Source organism: Acanthochromis polyacanthus, chromosome 2 (genome assembly GCF_021347895.1).
Source record: "Acanthochromis polyacanthus isolate Apoly-LR-REF ecotype Palm Island chromosome 2, KAUST_Apoly_ChrSc, whole genome shotgun sequence".
Classification (NCBI taxonomy): Eukaryota; Metazoa; Chordata; class Actinopteri; family Pomacentridae; genus Acanthochromis; species Acanthochromis polyacanthus.
In genome coordinates, this window is record NC_067114.1 from 5,477,752 (window position 1) to 5,504,613 (window position 26,862).

A 26,862-nucleotide genomic window follows, 5' to 3' on the forward strand; every position below is an offset into this window, starting at 1 on the left:
AGCAGAATAATCTAAGTTTAAATTCATCCCCTGACTCAAACATATACTTTACATGTCAAAAGACAATATTTAAAATATGTACTGTGTGCTGTGCAACTGCACATGATATGTACTTTGTATATAAACTAATGAAGCAAGATTTCCTTGCTAAGCGGATCCAAAGTATTTAAACATTAGGCACATTTTAACAAGAAGCACTGTGCAGACGGAATGTTTTTCATACAGTCCATGGGTCGAACTCTCGAGAGGTTTTGATCATTCGCGATTTCTTTTTCCCAAACGAGAATACAAGCGGAAGTAAATAGTCGCCATAGAATAGTAACTATTGAGAGGGTACGAAGTAGCAAGTTAAACGTGGATGCTACTTTATTTTAACGAATTATAATCACTTTCAAACTTCTGAGTTAGTAGGTTCTGCGTTAAGCGACAACAGAGCCGCTCCGTTTGCATTGCGGTAATACATACATTACAAGAGTCGAGGAGTCGTGCAGCACGTTTGGGGCCTGGAAAGACGTATGCTAGCCCAGCTAGCCTAGCCAGCGTTAACGCGGCAGCTCGGCTAACGTCGCTTTTAGCATCACAGCCTAGCCAAAGACCTGTGAGGTGGCTAGTTTCACCAGCTTATGTCGGCTGTCCTTTTAAACAGATAAGTATCACCAGTCGAGCTAGCTTTAACTGTGGCCGTGGTGAAGGGAAAGAACGGCTGGATCTAAGATGATCATTGAAAACCTCGATGCCTTGAAAACATGGCTGTCTGAAACCCTCGAGCCCATGTAAGTACAGTCAGGTTGGAGCCATACAACTGTCTTCCTCTTACAGTTTAGCTCAGTTAGTTACTTAAGCTAATGTCGTTTCATGCAAACTCGCAACACAGTCAGTTTAGACCTGTCATGACTTGATCAAACTGTAAAATATTTGTTTTGTGTCTTACGGATTGTTTCTTTTAATTCCAGCTGTGATGCAGACCCTTCTGCCCTTGCCAAGTATGTTGTTGCTTTGGTGAAGAAGGACAAAACTGAAAAGGAACTTAAAGCTCTTTGTATAGACCAATTGGATGTATTTCTTCAGAAAGGTATTAATGAAAATTTCACTTTGTAGCCCTCTTTTCTTTTAAAATGTCATTCTGTGTGTTTTATGTTTCAGTGCATTAAAATGTCTGATTTACACCGTTATCTTCTTTCAGAGACCCAGCAATTTGTTGATAAGCTGTTTGAAGCTATTGACAACAAAAGCTACCTCCCACAGCCAGAGCAGCCATCCTCTCTGATCAAGGTTGAGAAAGAAGAGCAGAAGAAAGATGAGGTTATGTTCTTTTCATGTCAAGTATAACAGCTGTTTAAAAAGCACCACAAATCCATTGCATTACATGAACCTTTATCAAACAATATGGGGACCTCTCATGTCAGTGTCCGTCTTAGATAGACCCCTCCTTTTGATCTCACTTTTTCTTTCTTCAGCCAAATCGGGAGGAAGAACGAGACAAGAAGTTTTCTCGGCGAGTGAATCACAGCCCTCCACAATCAAGCTCACGGTACAGTAGAGATAGCAGGTATGTGCACTTCCCTTTTTCTGACACTTTCTCTTCCAACTTTTGTCTTCTTCTTACTATTTGTTATGTTTTGTATTTAATTTTCAGAAGAGGAGATGACCGTAAGAGAGACGATCGCTCCAGGAAGAGAGATTATGACCGTAACCCACCTAGGAGGGACTCGTACCGCGATCGCTACAATCGCAGAAGAGGTCGCAGCCGCAGTTACAGTCGAAGCCGCAGTCGTAGCCGGAGTTGGAGCAAAGACCGCGTCCGGGACCGCGACAGAGAGCGTGACAGGGATAGAGAGAGAGAAAGGGACAGAGACAGGGATCGAGATCGCAGCAGGAGCCGGTCCCTCAGCAGAACTCGGTCTAGAAGCAGGAGTAGAGGTAAGAACCTGATTAACTCATGTTTTGAAACACTGATTCTTTTTTTTTTTGCATCTGACGGTGCGTTCAAAGTTCATATCAGTTCATTGCTTATCTTTTGAAGTATGTAAATTCAAACTACATCCAACCAAAAAGCTTCCACAATCCATATCTTGTAGATTTCAGAGAAATATTTGTCCAATATTTTTTCTTCAATATGAAATCTACTCATCTTATTCAGTGATTACATACAATTGTTTGAATGTGTTACTGCATAGAATGACATCAGCATTGAACTAAGCGCTTGGAACTGAATCTTTGGTAACAGTAGCTCAGACAGCTTATCAGAAGTACACATTATAGACTAAAAGAAGACTTGCTATTGATGAATGGATCAGCCAAGGACAAAACCTTTGAAACTGAATTTCAGATTTTGTAAAATGTAAACGGGCCCTAACTAGTTCTTTGCTTGTCTATTCACAGAACGGGATTCTGGAAAGTTGAAGTATGATCATGACCGAGTGGACAGGTCGGAGGGCGGTGATGGCTACACCCCAGCAGCGCTCGTCTCCACTGCAACCACTTCACACTTCCCCGTGCCAACACTGAGCAGCACCATCACTGTCATCGCTCCCACTCACCATCACAGCAACAACACCACTGAGAGCTGGTCGGACTTCCACCCCGAGCACCCTGTGGAACGTGTCCCCTTTAACAGACCTCTCCCTCAGAGGAAGCGATGCCGTGACTACGATGGTAAGGAAGGCTGATAAATCCTATTTCCATTAAAGGTGTGCAGGTTGGCCGTTTCCATGCTTTCATTGTGTTTCATGTTCTGCGTGTTGTCTTTTTCAGAAAAAGGCTTCTGCATGCGAGGGGACATGTGTCCTTTCGATCACGGAAGTGACCCAGTTGTAGTGGAGGATGTGAATTTGCCCAGTATATTGCCATTCCAACCTCCACCAATCCCAGGTGTGGAACCACCACAGCCGCCCCCAGGCCTCCCGCCACCACCGCCTCTCATGAACCCCCCGCCTGTGAACCTTCGGCCACCCGTGCCCCCACCAGGTCCGCTCCCACCCAGCCTTCCACCAGTTGCAGGTAGGATTTCTTATATAGAATGTATTTTTTGTCTTTAAGTTTCTTTTCAGACACAGGATATGAAACGCTGTCGCTTTATCAATCTGGTATGTGGACTACATTTACCATACACCATGTGAGATTGAAAAGTACATCAAGAATCTACTAAAAACAAGGGAAAACCTAAACTAATAGCCAGTTTATCAAGGTCGAGGTCATGATCAGACAAAACCTGCTAATCACTAATCATGCATTTTAGATTTGTTATGACAGTGATACAAAATGCTAGTAGGTGGGACTTGATAAGAAAACCATCTCAGTCTTACCAGAAAAGTAACCAGGGTGCTCACTTATACATGAAGCAGACATTTTAGACACTTCATTCATTTTAAACACATTATTAGAAAGAAGTGCATATCTGGAACGGCTTTTTATTCAGGATTAAAAACACTATATTTGCACTTTTTCAAATACGTGAAAAGTCTTTAAACTAAAAGCATTTAACATAAAATATCACGCACACAGAATAGTTAAAAAAAAAAGTTACAAAATTGAATTTCTACAAAACTAATATTGACCTTTTTGAGTTTTTTTTGCCCCCCAATTTGACAATATAATCACAGCCAGCATGAAAACTATTCTCTGGGTTAAGAGCAAAGAAAACGCACATAGAGCTGCAAAAAGTGGTTATTTTCTCAGTTCACAGATGTTGTTAGTGAAGTGAAACAGTCACTGACTTTCAGTAAAAGTGCTTTACTGTGTAATGCCCAATAAATAAGTACATTTTCTGGAAGGAATGTCAAACTGTTTATGTCTTGAGGACATTAAATCCAAAAGAACTATAAAGTGAGTGTAGTAATTGGTCAGATTTGTAGATTATTGCATTGCTTAGCAGCAGCTTGCATCCAAGCGTGCATCCTGTTGAAAGCAGATGTTTGAAACTGAAATTGGCCACACAGCAAACGACAAAGATTAACTTAAAGTATCTTTAAAATGGAAAAAAAAAACAGGTGAACAGTTAGTTTACTTAACAGTTTTGTACATGTCAGACTTACAAAATTGGTTTGACCCATTAATATTTGACTTGAACTTATTATTTTTCAAGTTTTTGTGTTTACTTTTACTGTATCTGACACAGGTCCCCCGCCTCCGCTTCCTCCACTGCAACCGGCAGGCATGGATGCTCCTCCCAACTCCATCACCAGCTCTGTTCCCACCATCGTGACCTCTGGGATGCGCTCGTCACTCCCCCATGCCTCGGCACCGCTCTTCACATCTGGTAATAGCTCTCTGGCTTCCAAATTAACACATTTCATATTGTATTATACGTCATACCCACTGCACCATGATTTATTGTTTTACATGTTAAATTATGCTCTCTCTTAAAACAGACCACTATGAGTCAGACGTGTATAATCCTGAGGCTCCCAGCATCACTTCCAGGCCAATCTACCGACACAGAGTCAATGCTCAGAGACCCAACCTGATTGGCCTTACAATGGGGGAGATGGACCAGCCACATAGAGGTATAGCTCACATGAAATAACCACCTGAAGAGATTATCTTAAATCATGTACATACTTTATGTTCAGGTCTGTGTGGTTGACTGTATTTGTTTTATAGTTTAGACCTTCTCCCAGAATTGTAATTACTCTTGAGCCCTGTGCCGTCGTGTCAAAACTGACCAGTCATGTGTTTTTCCCACATCAGAAAAGATTCCTAACAACAGTATGAGAATCGTCATGGAATCTGAATCTAGGAAGAGGCCTGGTGTCTGCCATGATGGAGGCCTGCTGCCCAAGAAACCCTGGTTTGACAAGTAAGTCAGCCTATTTTTAAAAAAATGTAAAGACATATTGCATACATTTGACAGCTTTATGTTTTAAAACCGTTCTTATCAAATTGTTTAATCATTTCTCGTCTCTTCTCAGACCCAACTTCAACAAACCCAACCACCAGGGCTTCCACAAAAGAGCTCAGTTCTCTCCGAACGCCAAGCTGCTTGTTCGGCAAATTCCCCCCGAGCTCAACAACATCAGCAAACTCAATGAACATTTCAGCAAGTTTGGCACCATCGTCAACCTACAGGTCAGTGCCTGTGTGCTGCTGTAGACAAAAGTCTCACAGTAAAGTGTATAGTTGCTTTGTAGTACAAGCAGTTATGTAGTTCAGTGCAACATTACCCGGTGTCACAGGGTTATGGAATTCTTATACAACTGTAGTGCACACTTTGGCACCTGGGGTTTGTGTTTTAATTTAATCATTGTTTTTTTTTTTTTATGTCTTTTTACAGGTGGCCTTCCAGAATGACCCAGAGGGGGCCCTGATCCAGTTTGCCTCTCCAGACGAGGCCAAGCGTGCTATGCAGAGCACAGAGGCTGTGCTCAACAACCGTTTCATCAGGGTACACTGGTTTCGAGATGATGGGAGTGATGGACAGGGACAGTCCCACACACAGCAGCAGCCTCAGCCTCAGCCAGCCATGGTAAAAATGTTTCACTGTCACTGCTAGTATGTTACCTTTGTGAAATGTTTTGTCTTTACTCAAGAAAAAAATGTTGGTGGTATTTGTGCGAAGCAGTTTTTCTTCATTCTGTCAATCAAAGTTTATTTGTATAGCCCTTTACAACAGCCCAAACGGTGACCAAAGTGCTTCACAGTAAACGACAATAAAATAACCTGAAAACACTACAGTAACTTAAAACAGGACAAACAGTCACACTCACACCTACCACCTTCCTTCTTTTCTTTTTTTTTCTTTTTAGATAAGATGCACTTGTGAACAAGTTGATTCAATGTAATTATTGATGTTCTGAGCTTTGTGGACTTGTTACAAGAAGAAATAGTTAGTTTAAGCAGGTGTCTTTGACTTAAAGGTTTTATCAGGCTATGTATTCATTTTGCCTATGATTGTGGACAACTGGCCAAATGACAATAATATCATAGTATCAATCTGTATAATACGGTGGCCGACAGGGGCAAACACGCTGCAAACCGCAAAAGCGCTGCAAACACAGAAATGATCCAAAACCAAAAACTCACAAACGCATGAAACGCATGCAAGAAAAAAAAATGCTGCAAGAGAAACATGCTGCAATCACAGACGCGATGCAGAAGCAAAGACTTACAAAATCACAAAACAGATGCAAACGAAAAATGCTGCTAATATATAAAAACACACACAAACCCCCAGAACAACCGCAAGAGAAAAACGCTGCGAATTCAGTCCACAACGTAAGTGCGCTGCTCTTCGATAATATTGTATAAAAATAATATTGTATTAAAGATACCAGCCAAGTAAAACATGATGCTAAAACTAAATGAAAACGTACCTTTTCACACTAAAAAAATATCGGACGCTTTCTTCTTCTTCTGCTTCTCCTTCTTCTCTTCTTCTTCGTGTCTGGTGCACTTCTGTTGTGGATTGAATTTGCATCTTTTTCTCTTACGCTTGTTCTGGGGTTTGTGTGTGTTTTTATATATTTGCAGCATTTTTCATTTGCATCTGTTTTGTGATTTTGCAAGTCTGCTTCTGCGTTGTTTCTGTGATTGCAGCATGTTTCTCTTGCAGCATTTTTTTTCTTGCACGTGTTTCATGCATTTGTGAGTTTTTGGTTTTGGATCATTTCTGTGTTTGCAGCGCTTTTGCGGTTTGCAGCGTGTTTGCCCCTGTCGGCCACCGTAGTATAACCAGTAAAGGTTGCTCTAAATCTGTGGAGAACGCAGTTATAGCATCTTATATTACTCCTTTTAATTGCTTACTGTTGTTTAGAAACTTACAGCAAGTAGATAAATCTGTTGAAGAGGTGTCACAGATGCCAAATGCTTGACCATGATCAACATAAACTGATGTAAAATTCAATACAGTCACAGATTTCTTTGTTCTTGAACTGTTGCTATGTGAAATATAGCAACCTAATCAAGGGTGCTTCTGATAATTTGTGAAAAACTGGCTATGGCACACTATTCCATTGTTTTCTCTTGGCTTTCATTTTGCCACTTGGAATAAAAAAAGGTTGCATTAGTGCCAGTACTGCCTCCTCTTACACTTAGGGTACAGACAACTTGTTTCACTCAGTGTTCTTATGAGTCATTCAAGGAGACACAGGAAGTCAGCAAATAAGATCACTGATATTGTTGCACTTAAAATGTTAATCACAACAAAAAACCTGTCAAGTATTTTTTGTTCCAGTCACACTTTTCCTTATTTGTGTTCAGTAGAGATCATTTTAAAAAAAAACTGTCAGTTGTGCATTGAGACAAAGTTAAAATGTCATAAATCATACTTTTTTGACTATTCAACATCAACATGTTGGAGATGCCCTCAGAAAAATATGGGGGCTTTATTTGATCTGTACGTTCTGCTCTGTAAACACAGCCTCCAGTTCAGCTCAGACATCCTTGAATTCTTGTCACATGACTGTAAGTCAAAGCCGAGTCATTCAGGCCTTTTTGGTTGCACCAAGCTGCACAGAATTTTTAACATTTTTTTTTCCAAAATCTAGTTTGTGTAAGCAATTTATTTTAGGTACATTTTAAAATGAGAAATGTAGAATAAAGTGATGTTCATGAAACATCACAATTAAAGCTTGGATTTGGTTATTTTCCTGATGAAACAGACAAAAAATGAAATGAGTTGCCTTTCAAACCCAGCTGTAGGTTTCATAGGGTTAAACAAGTGTCTGTTAAATGCATTCAATAAAGCCACTATAATGTGACTCGGACCCCTTTTTTGTCTTTCAGCAGCCTTTAGCCACATCTCTGAAACAGTCTGTCAAAGATCGCCTAGGACCCATGCTCCCTGCAAACTCTGAGCCCTCCCAGGACTCCAATGTAGCTTCACAGGTGCGTGTTTGGGTGATTTTGCTTTTTTCTTATACTTGTCAAAATGTGCACAAGGTGTGTATAAACATTCAGTCTTTCTTCCACCAGAATGCTTCTAAACTGTCAGTGAAGGACCGCTTAGGTTTCTCTGCCAAACCGGCAGCTCCTGTTGAGAAAGTAAGTGTCTGCTCTGTGTTTAGAATAGTTCATTTTTTTTCCTGGAATTTCTCTCGTCTTCTTATCTAAATACTATTTTGTCAGGTTTTTTCAACGTCAATGGGCCTCACAAAGACGGTGTACAATCCTGCTGCTCTGAAGGCAGCCCAGCGGACCTCAGAGGAAGCCCTGAAGAAGAAACAGGTGAGAAATAGCTGAACGGTGGGAAGAGGGGAGTGGAAAGTTTCAGAAGTAAAGCCAAAATCTGTGTCATCATTTCCCGTAATAACCTTCACAGGAAGCCCTGAAACTACAGCAGGATGTGAGGAAGAAGAAGCAGGAAATATTGGAGAAGCACATTGAGACACAGAAGGTAAGAAAATTTTGAATATATGCTTTAAGACTTCAAAGTGCACCTATTGCCTGTCTGCTTTAAAATTTTGCAACCTTCTTATACAAAACTTGAGTGTGTGCTGTAAAAGAGATCTGTCTCACCATTTATGCCCCTAAGTCAGCCATTCGACTCTGCTTTGAGCTGTTTGTGTAGATTTAGTGTTAAACTGTTTCTGCACCTAAGATAACATGAGAAAAAATAGAGTGAGAAGATCACTGTTTGTAACCCAGCTGTATTTTTTATTAGAGTTGTTATTATTATTAAGGTTTTATGTTTGTAAGCAGCACAAGCCGAGTTAAATATATGATTCTATGTTTTTTTTATTTGCTCTGCAGTTGCTGATATCCAAACTTGAGAAGAACAAAGCAATGAAGGCAGAGGATAAAGCCAAGATCATGGAAACTTTGGGCACGTTGACAAAGAGCATCACCAAACTTCAAGAAGAGATAAAGGGAATCTCAAGCAGCAGCAACCAGCTACGGACAACCAAAAGCAAAGCCCAGGTAGTGGCATCAACAGATTCCTCCATACAAAACTCTACACATAAACACCTGATGGATTAGGATTCTTTTGATCTTGATTTCTACTGGATTTTGACTGAGAACAGGTTGTTTCCTTCCTTTCCTTTGTAGTTTTCATCACTGATAGGTTTCCAGCATTTTGGTTTAAGGCTCTGGGGTTGTATTTAAGCAGCTTTCACTCACTCACAGGCCCAGAAAGAGCTGCTGGATGCAGAGCTGGACCTGCACAAGAAGACTCAGGCTGGAGAGGACACTGCTTTGTTGAAGATCAAATACACCCAGCTGCAAATCGAGGTACTGAAATAAACTTGAAAGAGAAAACCGTCTCACAAGCTTCAAGTCAAGGGTAGAAATGCCGTTTGCACAGCAGCCACTTGAGGGAACTCCTACTTTTCTCTTTTCAAATCATGTTTTGGAATATGTGTTTTACATTACATGCTTTGTTCTGTCTTTGTTCTTTCAGGCAGCTAAAAGGGGGCTCCTGTCGCCGGGTCGAGGCCGGGGCCTACTCGCTCGGGGTCGTGGTGCCGTCAGGGCCCGGGGAAGGGGAACCAGAGGTCGGGGAAGAGGAGCACCGCTGCATGCAGTCGTGGACCATCGACCACGAGCGCTGGAGATTGCTGGTTTCGCTGACACAGACCGTGTAGATTTGCTGCCACACTTTGCTGTAAGTCAATCTAAATCTACATTACTCCACTGGAGAACCAACATGATGGTTTGAAGGAAGCTGTAGGTCAGGGGTCAGTAACTAGGGGTCCACGATCTGGACCTAGACGCCGTCTTATACGGACCCGGACCTGTAATCAGTAAATTGTAACAGGATTTTAAATTTGACGGGTTGCTTCTATTTTACCGGCTCAGCTTTTCCAGTGCCAGGGTTGTCAGCACTAAATGTCTACACTAAAAACATTCTACTTCTCTCATGTCTTATGTAGAATACAGTTAAATCATATTGATGTCATTATGATCACTGTTGCAATTGTTGTGCAGCAAAAGGACTCTACAGTGACCTCTGGTGGTCACAGATTTAAAATGCAGCTGACCAGTCGTTCAACAACACGTGAATCTAATCTATAAATGCAAATAAAATGGTGGTAGTGTGGCTCATTTACTTTGTTTATCTGATAATACCCATTAGCATGTGGTGGTTACATGAAAATTCACCTAAATTATAAGCTTACTTTCGCTCTGAGATGAGATCATTTAGTTCTCAACAATTGGAAAATAAACAATAACTTACAACGGGTTAAAACTGAAAATATAAATTCATTGTTGTGGTAATGTAGACGTGCAGGAGACATGCTTTTGTTTAATGTGCCTGGCTTTGTCAGTTCCCCCAGTATTCTGAATATGTTTGGTTAGAAACACAGCCACTGCTGCTGAGTTTAACAGCTTTAATATTTATACCCAATTGAATATTTCCAAATTTAACCAAACATTGAGTATAATTATAATACACCTGTAATATTCTAAGCAACTTGTTGGAAAAAACTGCACCATGACATCAAAAAAATGTCACTTAAGGTTTATGACTGTTCGTTATATGCATGAAATGTGTAACATATTGTTCCAGTATTTTGACAGAAATGTATAAAGTTTAAGTGACCAAAATGTTTTGTTTTTGCAATTTTGAAGCAATTTGGAGAGATTGAAGATTGCCAGATGGACGAGAGCAACTTGTCTGTGGTCATCACTTTCAAGACGAGAGCGGAGGCTGAACAGGTGATGGATTTCTGGATTTTTCTGACATTCAAACCATGAAATGTATTTTCCACATGTTATACTCTGTGCACCAGACAGAGCAAAGAGCTGAGGTTAAGCCTGTTACTGACGCACCTGTTTTCCACCTCCTGTGTTTGCTCCACCTGTAGGCGGCTCTGCACGGAGCGAGATTCAACAACCAGACGTTACGCCTGGCCTGGCATAAGCCTGCCACGGCCCTCAGTGCTGCGGATGCTGACGAGGCAGAACCAGAGGAGGATGAGGTTTGTGGATACTCCTCATTTTACAGCACCTTTAGTAGCAGATGGGGACTGTTGATTGTATGTCAGGGCCTTCAGAAGAGAGCTCACACAGGATTGGACTCATTCTCTCAGCGCTCCCATTTCCTGCTGGTATAAAGATCCACTCGGAAATATTTACTTTAGTGAGGATATCCTCTTCAGATTTATCTCCGTAGAGCTTATTAAATACCCATTTCTTGTGTTGCATTTGTAGAACACAAGAGGGAGCCATTACACATTACAGTAAGGACCGTCTTGTGGCTTTATCACAGCCACATGTACTTTCATTAAGCAGTTGGTATGTCTGTAGGACGGTACTCTCTGGTTGAGAATTTAGACCCTCTTGAGACCTTTAAGCACACGGTGCAATAATAGGTCTTTACACTTTAAATTGCCTTTTTGTTCACTTTTTTAATCACCAGTAGTAAGTAGTAATCTCAGTGTTTTTTGTTCCTTCTGTCAGTACCCAGAAGAGTCACTGAGTGACTTTTTTGTTCACTTTTTTTAATCACCACTGGTAATATCAGTGTCTTTCTTTGTTCCTTCTATCAGTACCCAGAAGAGTCGCTGAGTGACGACGCATTGCTGCAGGACGACGACGAGGAAGAAGACGACAACGAACCTCGTCCGTGGCGCAGATGAAGCTCGGTCTTCCCTGGTTACTCTGGTGTGAAGGACGAGCAACAATCCAGCAACTTTCTAACATTTACATGCCTGTTTATAAGCCAACATGGCGTATTTCACTTTGGATAGACTTTTTTTCCCTTAACACATATGTAACTGGCAGAAGCACCATGTGTGAGTTTGATTATTTTAATGTGTATACCAGATGCAACAATGTTGAATTTTTTTAATGCTCTTAATGTAGAAATAGATTTGTTTTCTCTTGTTTTTTTGGTTCACAAAATGCAGATACTTTGTCTAGACATGTGACAGCTGTTCACTCTAAGACACATTTGTTGAACTTTCGGTTACAAAAAGAACCTGTGTTGTAATTTAAATGAATGACAGACCCTAGCTTTTTGCAGAATAGAGTTAGACTGACTGGTTTAAATGCTTGTGTGTAAATATTTTATGTCTGGATTTAAGTGATTTGTATGAAAGCTTGGCTTCAGAGTTTTTGGCTTTACTTTGAATTGTACAAAAAATAAAGAATTGAAATGGTCTCAAAACGTCCTGCCAAACAAAAAAAAAGGAAAAAAAGATGAAAAAAATTTAAAAAAATATACAATTGTGGCAGTGAAAAAAAGAAAACTCCCAAAAAGAGTTGAAAGACCATTTCAAAAAACAAAAAAAACCTTCCTCTTCACCTAAAAGAGCAAAAATCCTGAAAAATAATCCTATCAGCAACTTTTTTTTTTAACTTTGGATCGGTAAGGTAAAAAATATTGCACTATTTTCAAAATTAAGGTAAGGACATGACACGTATAACTTTGCAAATTTTAATCATTGCCTTTGCATTTGTTGACTAATCTATTTTTGATGTAAATGATTCCATCATATTAAAAATCATTTGTGCTCTTTTGTTGCAGGAGCTGTTGGCAACCTCCAGCTGCAGCGGTTCTTTTTCCAAGTGGCTTTATTATTTTCCACTGTAATATATTGTCAACCTCAAGTCCTGCTGTAATTCAATACAATTGTTTTTTAAAGATTCTTAGATACAGTTTGCTTATTGTGTGTGAGACTTGCTTACTACGAGATGAGGCGTCTTGTATCTGCAGGTTAAACAAACGCAACAAAAACTCGTACTTGAAACAGTTTCCGCTCTTAGACAGGTGAAAAGTCTCTGGCTGAATTCCTGTAATATTACAACTTTCCAGTGTGTTACGGAGTTATTTTACAGAGTCGTAGCTGAGCTGGTGTGCTCTAGATGCAGTGAGTGGAACGAGAGGGGGGATGTTATTGATCTGAACATTCTAGAGAAAGCAATGGTGTAACATGTATAAGACATTTTAAGTCGAGAAGGAATTCTTTTCACTGAAAAGCCTTCTAAATGCATACTTTTGGATACAGAGATGAGTTTTTAGGTTTTGCCCTCCTATTTGCTCGACTGTTTGCAAGTCATAGTAAACTTTTTCTCCTATATGTTGTGAACTTAGCGTTGGGTAAAAACTGAATTGGCACAAATTTCCACCAAGCTGTTGTAAAATGAAATCCTGCAAACAAAAATTCTGGCAGAAAGGGTGCAGGAATTATATGTTAAAAACAGTGAAAGACTAATGTTTGTTTGTAAAAAGAGAAAATAATACCCAATATATAATTATATTTTTAAATTTCAATACAGCAAACATTTCAGTGACAAGAACAAATGTGAAAATACACATTTTTGGTGAGGACATTATGTATTTTTCTATCATGTAAATAGTTACTTTTTTCCCTGTGATTTTACTGGTTAGTCATTTAAAATAGCATAAAATGTATTCACCATTTTTCAGTCCTCAATATACATATTCTTTCCTTTGAACACCTGCAGATATCTGTAAACATATATTTTTGTAAAAAAAAAAAAAAAAAAAAAAAGTTTAATTTTATGGTCAAACATTACAAAAGAGCAAATGAGTAAAAACAGATTTTGACATATTTCAGGGTCTTGTCACTTTATTGCACATTTCCTGTAACGTAAAAATTCCTTTCAGAACAGTTTTCTCTCCATGTGCCCTCTTTGATGTTTGTTAAAGTTGGAAGAGCACAGCTGTTCTACTGATATGTCCCAATAAATCACAACAGTATTAACAGTAAGCCATTATTTACAACACCAGGAACTGAAGCATACATCCATAATTCATTGTTGCACCTGTATTTTTTGCTGGTATGCTCCATGTCGGAATGTCTTCTATTCACCAGGCCTTAATTTGGAATTGTCTGCCCACCTAACATGGGTTAGAACTTACTTCACAACTGGTCCCCCTTTTGCTTTCTTTAAGCCATCGGTGAATGTGAGTCGTGGTGCTCGACTGAAGGGGATTTTTGCCTTCTGTGAGGGGTTACACCTGCAGCGAGAGACGCCGCAATCCTTCAGCCTCGAATGAGATGGAACAAATAACCCAATCAGTGTCCACTAGTTCATTGTTCCTTGGCCACCCCTGGTGCCTGTCAGGCTCGTGGAGATAATTGTGAAGAATCATGCAAACCCTTTCCCCCTGTGCCACCACCAAAAATACCTCCCCTCATCCCTCCACCTCTCAGTATGGGAGAGTTAAATGCCCCCTCCTGCTGTCTCATTTGCCTACTGTGGTGCCACCAAACTTGCACAAGCGTAATTTTTTTTGATCAAACAAGCGGCTGCAGTTTTTCCTGCACGCTGGTGTGGCAAAACCTCAGCAGCCTTGATTTGTTGTTATTGGTTTGATTGACATATTTAATGTTATGCAGTTTTTGGAACAGCTCCACAAATGAATGAAAATTTAGGACTGTGTGTCATGTCTTCTGGAGATGTGACCAGCATGCGGGACTGTCAGAGCTCTGCCTCCCTTTGTGTCTCAGTGGGCCGAGGATGCTCTGGTGCTCCATGTGAGCTCAGAAAATATGGGATAACAAGTTTACAGTCCGCATGTCATCCATTATCTCAATCTTTACATTCTGATTTGTGTCAAGGAGACAAATGGCAGTAACTTTTGGAATGGGCTGCCATAGTGTTGATTCCTTTCCTCTCTTTTGTGTGTAGACATGGCAGATGAAAACTGAGAAGGAAAGGGATGCATTTCTTCAAAGCCTCACTTTTGTTTGCTTGTCTGTCAGTGGAAATCTCTTTTCGAAGCCTCCAGGGCCTCAAGAAGTCGGTCATATAGATCTGCAACAACTTGGAAAATGCAAACGCTTATAATATATTCAGACTCATTTGAATATTAGTGCTGCATTTTCACACAACACAAAAACAGTGGTGGGTGCCAATTAATATCAATTTAACCAATTACGTAGACCTGCAAAATTCATCCTAATGGACTGACAATGTGCACATTTTGGTCACTTACTGTGCGTTCATTTAAAGTGAAGATATGATGGAGGTGTTTCTGACCTCGAAACCAGCGGTGACCCCTCCCAACACGCTGCTCTGCGCTTTCACGCGCCTTGCCCCCATCGCTACAATGCCAGTTCTCTGCAAAGCCATTAATATTTTATGTGATCATGGGCCTCCATAAGCAAATTTCAGTCCCTAGCAAGTTGAGCCAAAGCATGATTAATTTAGTATTTATACCCCGACAACCCTTTAAACAACGCAGGGCCCCTGGCCACAAAGCAAGGCACAGTTTGAAACAAAACTAGCAGCCTCTAAATCATAATCAGCATAGTCATTCAGGATTATTTGAGTTTGGGGACGCATTCCCCCCCCCCCCCCCACTGTAACACCATCTGCAGTTTTGGTGTGGAATCAGTACACATGCGAGGATGACAGCCACGGTTGTAAAGCGTTGCTAATAAAATTTAGTATTATATGAAAGAAATCATCATTATTATTCAGCTGTGAGACAAAACACTCCTTTCTTAAAAAAAAAATCCCTCTCCATCATTCTCAGTTTGTTGCTAAATGCTGCTGTGCCAGTACGAAGCCCTTTAACCTTGCCTGATGACCACAGGTTACAGGTGAGTCTGCTGGCAGGGAAACGCCATCAATTAATCAAGACATGGCTGCCCTGAACCTGCAGATCCCAATAAATCCCCTTCAGTCATTGAGAGCTGCAGCTAATCTGTTTACAAGTGAGAACATGGCAACGCTCGGAGCAAATACAATCTGAATTTTACTTTTTTGTCTCAGTCTCTGCAGTAGCTTCCCTTTAAAAAAAAATAAAAAATCTGTTCTTTGGGTTTACGTTTTTAGGGTGGATATTCTCAGCATACCTGCACAGACAGGCCTCCAGAAAACAGAAAAATGTTTTATTTTACTGGAAATTCCAACTCTGTATCCCCAAATCCTCCGTTTAGAATTTTTTTTTTTACCTGTATTGTAATTTCAAACATACACGTTACAAATAATGATTATAATTTAACTAATTTTTATGTTGTCTTTTTACTCTTTAATGATTTGGAGCAGGAAATACAGCCACCTTAGTCTTGGTCTCTTTGGTAATTTGTGGCTCATTATTTTACTTGCATCATTATTTATTCTCTTTCATTTGGACTGATGCTATTTCTAGTACTTTTCACTTTTGTTTCTTGTGTGCATTACCTATCTAAAAAAAAAGAACACTGGATTGTTTGCTACTGACAGTTTAATATGTATGCAACATTTGAGTCAAGGTGGAATGAATTTTCAATATATTGATTTAATCTCTAACAAAGCATTATATTTTATAAACTGATTTTTGTCTGAAATCTCTTTACTAGCCACAGTTTTTCAAGTTAATGTGAAAAATTGCTTTGTCATTGTTTAATGACAGTTGCAATATACGTACATCAAATTCCTACTGAGGAACATATGGTATCTTAGTACTTTAAATGCATCTTGTATTCTTCTAAATATACATATACAATTGAGTAAAACTGAAATCGAAAGTTATTTATAAAGATATTGTAGTAAACCTGTTGAAATGAAATAAATCCACACTTGACTCACACACTACTTTATATTAAATAACTCAGAAAGCCTTAGAGTCTGGCCAGTCTTTTCTTCAGGAGGAAATGACATCATGTGGAGCAGGTCATGTGATCTGGAATTGACACACTTCCTTGAGAGGCGTCTTTATTATGTCTATGGTTTTTGTAATGGGGAACTTAGTTGAAAATGATTTCTCAGACACAGATACCAACTAGTTTGTTATTTTCCATATAAAATTTGATATATTGCCAAAAAAGAATTATCTGCCATGATTATCTCACTTTAATAAAAAGAGCACAATCAAATCCATTTTTGAATAAGCTCATTTTATTATTGTTTAGCTAATTAGAAGGTGGTTGTTATTAAATTTGGATGGTTGCTCAGTTGACATTTTAGTGATATTCAGTCATTTTTTATTGATAAGTGATTGTTTCTGTAACCCAGGTAGATAACCCCAGGTTAATAATGTGTTTTAGCAGTATTTTGAGTTAGTCCCTAAATTTGCCTTTTCTCTCAGGAGAATTAGTACCTCAATTGGCCACAAGGTGTCCCTAAGATTGAATTTGATAATTTTTTGTGCGCGGAAAAGTGCTAAGGGTGGTCATCTTACCGAAATTCGCCATCTTTTCTTTCGCTTCCCACAGCCAGTCCCGTGTGGATGCTACGAGCTAGAGCTGGATTTACTTAGAAGCTGAACCACAAAAGTGGTATTTTGACACTGAAGTTAACCGCAGAAGTTACAGAAGTAGATGAGAATCATCGGACGCCTTTGAATCACTTAGAAATCAATATTCCGGTGAGTTATAGGTGTTCTTCAAAGTTTTACCGTAGCATGCTAACACTAGCAAAGCGAAGCTAATAACAGGAAACACGAGCCCGTAGTCTGTCTAAAAACAGTCGGGATAACTTTGATAGGAATGAAATGGTTTTGATAGGAATGAAATGGTTTTCCGTTAATGTTGTTAACTGTTTTATGTATTTTCTGAGCTGTATGTGGTTGCTACTCCTATGTAAAATGAAACATCGGCGCTGGCTAGTTAGATGCTGCATGTGTTCAAATGCTAGAGTATGTTTTATGCAACTAGACTGTGAGTTACTGAGTGCTAGTAATGTGTTAAACTGTAAGAATGTGCTGCATTATCAGCTGTAGGCTGAAGGAAGAATATATTTAAATTCAGAAGGTTATGTTGTTCATCTGTGATATGTCATATTATGTGTACAGCCTGTTATGGGCCAAGGAAGGACTGGCAGAATGGCAACTTCATTGGGGTAAATATATTGGACACTTATTATGGATTGTATGAATAATTGCCCTGCACATCTGTGTAGGCTGGTTTTTCTTTGAGGATCCTCTTCAGCGGGACTTCCATCTTCATGCATCTGCCACTGTGTTGATGTCCATCCACGTCCATGTCTCCATCTCCATCACGCTGGGATCGGCCATCACCTCAGACCTGCCATCACTTCGGACCATCATTCATTATAAAGGGACGGTAGGATTTTCCTGAGTGCACTTGAGATTTTTTATGTTTTGTTTTTGTTTTGTTGCCCCAGGGGTTTGGGTTCGATTTGCCTGAACGGCCAGTTGTGGGTAAAAAAAGACATTTCTATCTTTGAAACTGTTAGGACTCAATTGTAATCATTGTAAACTGTCACTGGATGCAATGCTTTGATCATCTCGACATTCATGAGCTCAATTTTATAGGTAGGTTCAATATGTTTTTTTCCCCTAAAAATTTACTATCTGTTGTTATTGTGTGTTTTTGGGGTGACTGTATCCTTAACAAAACTCCTTCCCAAACTTGAATTACACCTTAAGGTGTTAGAACCGAAAGGGAGGGTTACATTTCTATTATAAATAAGGATAGAATTTGTATAGACATGATCATAATGAACATAAAAAACATTTTTTTAATAAAAATATTTGCAAGATATGGACTTCAAAATTCCCTCAATTATATATTGACCCAACTGTACATTTATGTCCAACCATTTCAGCTCCTCCACGGGCATGTCTTCCAATGCACAGAACTGCTTGATGTAAACAAAACAAATACACATCAACACTGCAAACAGAGTTCCTGAAGAGCTTCATACTGCATTAGTTTCCCAAAAGCTACGTTTTGTCTGACTTAAGACTGAGTTTGTGCCTGGACAAAAGGTGCAGACAAAGCTATCTTTTAAAAAATATCTGTGTACATGTAGACTGGGCTTTAGTTACTCCATAAATAAGCATTTTCCACAGCACATATTTGCATTTTGACAGATCTTACTGATAACAGTGAAGTTTTGTCCTTGAGAATGAGCATGTGTCATACAAGGACCCTAAACTGATCCGTCCTGAAGTGGAGTAATTCTGTGACATTGCAGTAGTTCCATAGAAAAGGCCTCTAAATCCCAATAAAAACTGCTCATGTTTGTATTCCATGTGCCAAATCTAATACACAGAGGTAACTCATATAAACATTATGCATGACTAAAGAGGATGCAAGTCACGTCAGTAACCCAAGTGGCTCTCTGAAGCTTTATCTGCTTGTCTCCTTGTCCCTGTAAGGATAACTGTGTTGCTGCACGTCATTCCCGATCTAATTAGACTATACACTAACATGATCACTGTACAGTTCAACTTCATTAAAGATAATCTCTGCGCGGACACCGATGGACCCGGCAGGACCCTCCCCCTGCCGCCATTGATTGAAGCAGTGATTTGCGGCATGTAATCCGATGCTCTGTGACAGGTTGTAACTGAGGTTAAAGATGGCAATTTAATTATGTGTCAGAGGTCACATTAAAGGCTGACCCTTGACCCATCACCATGAGACTTTGCTGATTAGTGATAGCCTTGTTTTATTGTTTAAACTGAGTAACATAGCAGACGCTATAAGCATCCAGAATAACACATCGCTGATGCAAGACTTGTGTTTTCCGGAGCTTTATTGTATCATTTACAAAAGCGTATGTGAATGTCTTGCATTTGCAAAACTGTTTGGTATTTTTGACATCTGTTCTTTGTGTGTTTATTTCCACATGTCTGAGATGTATTTATCCATTAAAAAAGGTCTTTATTTAAGAGAAAAAGAGGCCAAACACTGTCTCAGAATCCCAAAACAAGCACTTCATTTAACCGTGCCAAAAAAAATACTTCAATGAAAAGACCACATTCAATAATTTGATTCACAGCTTTAATTAAATGTGCCTGGATTGAATGAAAAACACAAATCTTGTCGGGGACTATTGCAGCACAGTTAAAAAGCTGATGACTCTACAGTGTCTTTATTAGGTTTGTTTTTTATGAAAATGCACGCAAACGAAAAGCAAGAGCAGATTTATTAGCTACCATTGCTGCTATAAGGGCCCACAATGCAGCTGCATGTCTATATTTAATGAAAATTACACACGTGATCAACAAAACTCCAATCTGCTCGGGTTGAATCGTGGTAAAAATCATGTTGTGCTTTTGCTTTGTGTCGTCTGAATTTGCAAGCTTCAGATCCCTACTGCAGCATTAACGAAATACATTCTGGGAAGTTTGCCTACTGGCTCTCTTAACGGAGATCTAAGTGTAAAAACAACAATTCCTAGTTTAACACGGGAAGTTATGAGCCAGACTGGTTCTTTGCCAGGAGCAGTAACTGGCCAAGAAATAGTCAGTCACATAACCCTTGATAAAACTGCGAGTTGCTTTTTTTGCACTTGAGTTTTTGTGCAGATTAAACAAGCAGGATATACTGTGTAGATCAATGACCTACAGAGGTGCTAGAAGTTGGATTTTGATGCCCACTGGAGCTGTTTCTGATTCCAGCCTTTATGAGAAGCTAACAGAGAGACAGAAGAGTGTTCTCAATCTTTTCATCTCCGCAAATAAGCACATCTCAGTGTTAAATGTTTCCTTTAAGCCTTTATTTATTGATTATATCTCAAATATGAGCTTACTAGACAAACAAACTACAGTAAATCTCAAAGATATGACAACGTTTTGGTACCTTATCCGCACCAGTTGTTAAAGATTTGCACAGAGTCTGACAGGTTAAGTGTGTTTTACCTGAGGTTGCATTGTAACACTAAGAATATACCTCAGTAGAGATCTGTCAGGGCCTTATATTCATAGATAATGACTCTACCAGGCAAGAAAATGTACATTCATGGCCTTTCAAAGGTTTTGCATTTCTAGTAGCGGAGCTCACCGCTTTGTTTTCATTATAATAGAATCTCTTGTAAATCACTTTCACTCTTTGATGCCATGAATGAGTGCAAAGTTGTTGTGTTGTGTCACCGGGCCCCTGGGTGCGAGCACCGTGTAGCATTTCTATAGCCGGCCACATATGCAAATGATAGGGCAATTGTAGATATACAAATATGTACCCACGGTCTGCGTGGCCTAATGGTCTCCCTCCCTCTGGCTAGCTCAATGGCTCATTTAGATATCTGCTTGGTTTATTATGTGAATAAGTCACGCCTGGCTTGTTACGACCCTCTAGGTTCCTGTTTCTGCTGTGTAGCTGAGATGTGTGGTGCTCAATTAGGCTGCCTGGTTGGCAGAGTTAACCCTTTGTGCCAGATAAGCTGTTTTTTCTTTTTCTTTTTTCTTCCCTCAGCCAGATGGGGTTGGTACAGTATGTGGGGGTTCCAGGCAGGGATCAAAAGATCAATCCTAATACAGTGCTACCAAGCTGACCTCTCAGATGTAATAAAGGCGCCATCTTTCACCCTTGGGGCCTATTCCGAGCCTCCCACCCCATGAACAAACCTGGTATCTTTAAATTAGCTGACTTGCTTGCCCTGCAGGTAATTGCATTAGTTTATCAATGTTCAACACAATTTATTACTTACTCTGGCAGCGGTAGGATCCCGGTGTTAATGTCCTCTGTGAGAGAAGACAGGAAAGCGTTTTCTTAGAGAATATGTGTGTGTGTGTGTGTGTGAGCCTCTGTGCAGATAAACAAAAGTAAACACAATGACACCAAGAAGTGAAATTTCAGTTTTATTGCCAGTGGTTGCTTTTTATCTGTACAGGCATGGTCTTAATGATGAGCAAGGTCTTAAAATGTGCATATTTGGAGCAGACTGTAACCTTCTATTTCACTTTGCATGGCTGTACATTCATATTGTAATATCCATATTATTTATTGGTGACCTTGCCGTTGCCTTTGAGCTGCCAGACTGCCTCTTACTTTTTCCCTCTGTATTCGTCTCAGCTCCTCTCCAGCCTGTCAGCGATCACTATAGCTCGAGCGCTTGTTTTAAAACTTTATATGACAGCAGACTGATTTGCCTTAATAGGTGCTTAAATCAGATTGTCTTTCATTACACTAAAAACAATATTACCGTCTATACTTTTCAATAGAGTTCACTGGCCAGAGGCTGCGGCGTGCCTCCCTCACATCTGTATGCATTATGGATCTGTCTGAGGTAATAAACAGACCGTGCTCTTATTCCTGCTTCCTGGTATCATTATTCCTTGCCCCTCAGATGGATTATAGCCCACTGTGCAACATGTAGATGAGTGGCGCTCCTCTGATTGCCTTATGGCCATCAGGCTTTGCATATTTACTGCCCATGAATCACGGTGTGCAGAAAACTCACAGCAGCATGTTCCAGCCCTCCTCCCTCCTCTGCTTTCTATCCTCTGCTCTGTTTTACACTTTCCATGTCATTCAGCCTCTCCTTTTCAGTTCTTTTTCTTCAGCTGTCTTTCCCCCTACTCTCTGCCACTCTTCTTTCATTGTCTGTCTTTCCCCCCGTGCCTTGATCTGGCCCTATGCATTCCCAGCTGCTTAATTAAAGCATGTATTATTAATACAGCCATATCTTTGTCCATCGTTCTTCCCTGTTCATATGACTGCTACATTAAGTGTAAATTGTTTCGCTGTAATTCCCTTTTAATGTCCCTGTTATAATCAGTGTTTCTGGTGTGCTGAGGCAACAGAGGACAGGAAAAAAAACAGGAGAGAATGCAACTGGGATCATAGGCTTTTACTGTAACTTACTGTTTGATGTGTGGCTTCCATACTACGGGTCCCATAATTAGGTCTGTTTTGCAAGTCAAATGTATGTGTTGGCAATCTGCAAAATATGAGCTTAATAAAAGAAAGTTGTCAGATGTGGCCGGGTTCGGCGTGCTAGTTGTCTGTGCTAAGCCCCAGGGAAGGAGCAGCACACTTCAGTGCTTATAGCCTTTGTTTTTTTTAATAAAAGCTGCCCATTGTCCTGTGAAAACTGAACATAACTCCGACTTAAAGACCTCCATGATTTGTAACGATCTGAGATCCAGTCTGACATTTTGTAGGGAAACACTGTTAATATCTCCCTTTGGATATGTCGTAGTGAAACATCTGCTACTCTGGGCCCTGTGCCTTCCCTTTTTGCCAAAATTGTAAAAAAAGTAAATAAATAAACTTGTTGCCTTAAGTGACATCTAGATATGCAACAATTTGGGTTGTAATTGGCAAGGAGTTATCTAGGTTTCTTCCTTCTCTTTTTTATGTGGTACTCAGACCGTTAAAACAATATATTTGAAAAAATTAAGCTCTTTCCAGGACAATTTCACAGATATGCCCTAGACTTTGCTGTCCACTGTTTTGTGGTCCACATTGAAATGTCTCAACAGCTGCTGGACAGACTGTTTATACATTCATGGTGCCCAGAGGATAAATCCTCCTCTGACTTTCAGTTTTATTCCACCATGAAGTTGCCATTTATGGATTTGTGTAAAATCTCTCCACAATTATATGTTGGATCGCTCTGTAAACATTCCTGTTCTCCTGAGGTTGAGCCCTAATACCTTTGGTTAGTACTTTGAAAAATGTAATTTACTCCCATCTTGATGTCAAAAATTCAATTCTTGTGTTATTTTGGTTTAAAACGCTAATGTATACTATGTGTCTAGAGCTTTATAGCAATTGTTTAGGATACAAAGGTGTCAAATTAAGATGGTAAGCATAATACTTGTTTAGCACCAGCATCTTAGCAATTTTTTTTATACTATTACTTTATGGCCATGTTGGCTTTGATGAACTCTCCTCCTACTTTCTCTTTCTCACCACCAATAATGTTGCTTTTTATGGATTTGTATAAAATTTCTCAACTAAACCTTCATGTTCCCCTGAGGATGAGCTCTAATATATTTAGCTTTGGTTTCAATTCTTGTGTTAATTTGGTTTAAAACCTAATATTTGCTTTGAGTTTAGCGATTATTGGCAGTTGTGTAGCAGGCAATAGCTGTTTAGCATCTTAGTATTATCAGTGTAAGTGCAGCCTCACAGAGCTACAAGAGGGTTGTACTCCTGTTTAAAAACATTTTTTTTGTGTGTGTTGTGAGCAGCATAAATGAAATTCCATTCACTTCTGCTATTTTACAAACCACAGCACTACAATAGCCAATGTCAAAGGGAGGAGAAGCTTTTAACTAAATTGGGTGAACTGATCCATCCGAAGGGTCAGACTTTTGAAGCACTGAGCAACATGTATCATTAGTTCATGCGATTTCTGTCTCCCGTCAAAGGCACTTTCCTGCAACCATCATGTCTAATGAAATGGTGTTGATGCTTTACCATTTATCAGCCACAGAGAGCTTGGTCCACTATTATTGATTGGAGAAGGCCAATTGGCTGGGAGGGTGCTGTAAACTGAGCGATTTAAAACCCGCATCCTTCATTGTCACATGATGGGCGCAGAATGAGATCGTAAGAGGCTGAATGAGTGTAGGGGGCAATAAATAAAGGGAACCAACTATATTCCGGCAGAGGGACAGCAGCTGTCAATAAGATTGGCGTCGGAGTGATTATCAGGGCTGGGATGATTAGCTGAGGTGTGAGGTACTGTAAAAGTGCTGGGCAGGGACGCTTCCTCCTCGTGTCTGAGTTCTGTCTTTGGCGAGACAGATGTTGCGCATGAGTAATGGCACAAGTATCATGTCAGGGAAGAGGACAGCCCGCTCCGTATAGCGAGCAGGTAACAGGAAAAGAGCGTGAGGGCCTGGTAATATCGTAAAACAGTGTTTAAATATTTTAATTTCATTTGTCAGAGGGGCCCCTCCCTTGCACTCCATTACCCTGACAACCATCCTTCATCAGCTGAATGAGTGCATTATTCATTAGCACTAATTATTTTCACATAATGTCTGCCCCGATATATTTAACCTCCACATTACACCCAGGATAATGGCCTTGTAAAATTGAATTGCGAGAAAGAAGTGGAGTTGGAAAGCTCATTTAAAGAACATAAGAGGGAGGGGAAAAAGGAGTGAGGGAGGTGCACGAGGGGTTTTTGAAGCAGCTGGAGTGAGCGGGGGGGTTGACAGGAAGAGTGTTAAGCACTTTGGGACATGAAGCCCCAGAAGTGATGGGACATTTGTTCCTGTCTCATTTGCATGCTAAGAGAAGAGCCCGGTGGTTCTCTGTTGGGTTGACGAGGTACCTAAATGCCCCGTGGGTTGAAGGTGCCCTCCAGCCAGGGAGTTAAGATTAGCTCTCCCTGACCTGACACACGACCTCAGCCATTAATATAAAAACACACGACCCGGGAAAGCAAGAACAGAGAGCAGACTTGTCTCTCCTACCTCCTTTTCCCTGACTTCATCTCCCCAATCTCCATCTTAACCTCTACTCCTCCTCTGCCTTCATCTGTACTTGCACCTCAGTTTGCTCATTCCTCCTCGTCTCCTCTTTTGTTTTTGCCTCCTATTCCGTAACTTACCTGCACCGATGATTGAAACGAGTATTGAATCACCCACTCAGGCCTCTGCTGAAATTCCCAGCTGAGAAGCACAGACGTTTTCCACGCGGACAAACTTCAAAACAAACTGAGGACCAAGAAATGCTTTATTCCCTGCTTTGCTTATTCATGAGATTGACATTCGCCTGCTTGCAAAATTTAAACCCAAACAGGGCTTGCTGCTCCACTTGCTTTATCTCTGCTGTCTTCTGGGTAAGAGCTATGACCCCATGCCAATCGCTGAGCCAAATGCTCATCCACACACAGATAAACAGAGTACACGCATGCAATCACACACACTCACACGCAATAGCTTTTACGCACAAGTTAAGTCAAGAAAATGACATACTGTAAAACAGCGGCACAGTGAGCTCTGATGAATGAGTTAGGGAAACTGGGTTCCAGGTTTGAGGGTAATGTGTTTTATATTAACACTTACCTTTAGCACACACACTCCCTTTCACACGCAGTAGTTAATAAACAGTTTATAAACACCATAATGCAGTTGTAAGCAGATGTAGGTGTTCATTTATGCATTTTTCAACTACTATGACTTCTCCTGTTGGCACCCTTACATGGAAATGCGTGACAGAGTAGTAAAGCAGTGTTGCAATGACATAAAATGGCAACACTTGCAAAGAAAATGACGACATTTTAGATGTTTTTCTTTCTGCAAATGCATAAGAAAGGCCATGATTGCTGACAGTTCGCTGCACTGAGTGAAGTCGCATTAATCTTTTAATATTCTATGTAATATCTGAACATTGCTGCAACAAGGTTTTTTAATGCCAACAGTCCAAAAATGTTTACTATGATGTAACATAAGAAAATGCATTAAATGCTTTAATTTGAAAAGCTGGAACCATGAATTTTTTGTTCAAAATGGAGGCAGGTTAATTTTCTGTCTGTTTCTGATATTAATTCATTATATTTCTTAGTAACATATCACACATTGGAACAGTGAGTCACTATTTTTTCCTGTGGCATAACAAAAACACATTTCTTTCTTTTGTTGTGCTTTCCTCCTCTGATTTCCTGACTAATGTTGCAAACAGTGACCACGCTCCTCTCCAGGCTATGTGACTGTGGATGTGAAGTGTGCTGCTTTCTATGCTTGATGACGGGTAATTGCAATTCATTTCAACTGGGAAAAAAATATTATTCTCACGCCTTTCTGTGTTACGCCCAGAAGGCAGCGCTCTCTATGTGTAAAGTATCTGTCTCTCTGACATTTAGATTTCCCCTTTAAAGATGACATTTTTCAAAACTGGCATTTCTTCATATGTTTTCTAGCGGCGACAAAATTATTCTTTTACATCCCAGTCAGAGCGTTCATGTAAGTGTGTCATTTATCCAACCTTAAGTTGTTTGGTTTCTGTTGGTGATGTTGTATTATTTCAAGTCATGCGCTAAATGTTTTCTGATCATTCTTTGGTGGTGATATTTGAGTCTGATACTTATCTGTGCATTATCTTTACTCACGCTGTCTAAAGGATCCATTCTTTTATTAAATAAAAGCTTCAATATTGTGTTTTCAGATCAGAATCTTAGGTATGTGGGTGAATAGGTTACCATGTTCTTGGCTGTGTTCGTAGCAGCTGCCAGGGCTCATCTGCAGAAAAAAAAAAGGACACAAAGTGCAAATTTATCACATTTGTTGTATGAGTGTGATTTATATGTGGCACATGGCAACAGCTTGATAGGTTTGGATGGCAGCTGATAGTTTTTGGGTGTGTGACT

General features: G+C 40.0%; 1 protein-coding gene and 1 long non-coding RNA gene across 3 annotated transcripts in view; one reads left to right on the forward strand and one right to left on the reverse strand.

The window, feature by feature from the left end:
* The first annotated feature begins 285 nt into the window (after positions 1 to 285).
* Positions 286 to 12,178, forward strand: rbm26 (RNA binding motif protein 26). 2 transcript variants are annotated; one of them, XM_022195433.2, is made up of 22 exons: positions 286 to 773; positions 954 to 1,072; positions 1,184 to 1,302; positions 1,458 to 1,549; positions 1,637 to 1,920; positions 2,383 to 2,655; positions 2,755 to 3,000; positions 4,118 to 4,258; positions 4,371 to 4,505; positions 4,690 to 4,798; positions 4,911 to 5,067; positions 5,273 to 5,464; positions 7,723 to 7,824; positions 7,912 to 7,980; positions 8,065 to 8,163; positions 8,258 to 8,332; positions 8,689 to 8,856; positions 9,064 to 9,168; positions 9,338 to 9,541; positions 10,510 to 10,596; positions 10,746 to 10,859; positions 11,430 to 12,178. In XM_022195433.2, the coding sequence occupies exons 1-22, from the start codon at positions 715 to 717 to the stop codon at positions 11,517 to 11,519; spliced, it is 3,039 nt and encodes a 1,012-aa protein (XP_022051125.2). In that variant the 5' UTR covers positions 286 to 714; the 3' UTR covers positions 11,520 to 12,178. The 2 variants fall into 2 exon arrangements, with proteins under 2 accessions (XP_022051125.2, XP_022051126.2); XM_022195434.2 differs by having other exon boundaries at positions 7,726 to 7,824.
* Positions 12,179 to 21,378: 9,200 nt separating this feature from the next.
* Positions 21,379 to 26,862, reverse strand: part of LOC110952079 (uncharacterized) — a 31,200-nt gene continuing 25,716 nt past the window's right edge. Inside the window, exon 5 of the long non-coding RNA XR_002595770.2 lies at positions 21,379 to 26,734. This is a non-coding gene — a long non-coding RNA (uncharacterized LOC110952079). The remainder of the gene's footprint in view (positions 26,735 to 26,862) is intronic.

Excerpts from the sequence above, each read along its gene's own strand:
- rbm26 (XM_022195433.2), top strand. The coding sequence starts at position 715 with ATGATCATTGAAAACCTCGATGCCTTGAAAACATGGCTGTCTGAAACC. Across the intron at positions 1,550-1,636 it reads CGGTACAGTAGAGATAGCAG|AAGAGGAGATGACCGTAAGA; the intron begins GTATGTGCACTT and ends TTTAATTTTCAG. Across the intron at positions 9,542-10,509 it reads ATTTGCTGCCACACTTTGCT|CAATTTGGAGAGATTGAAGA; the intron begins GTAAGTCAATCT and ends GCAATTTTGAAG.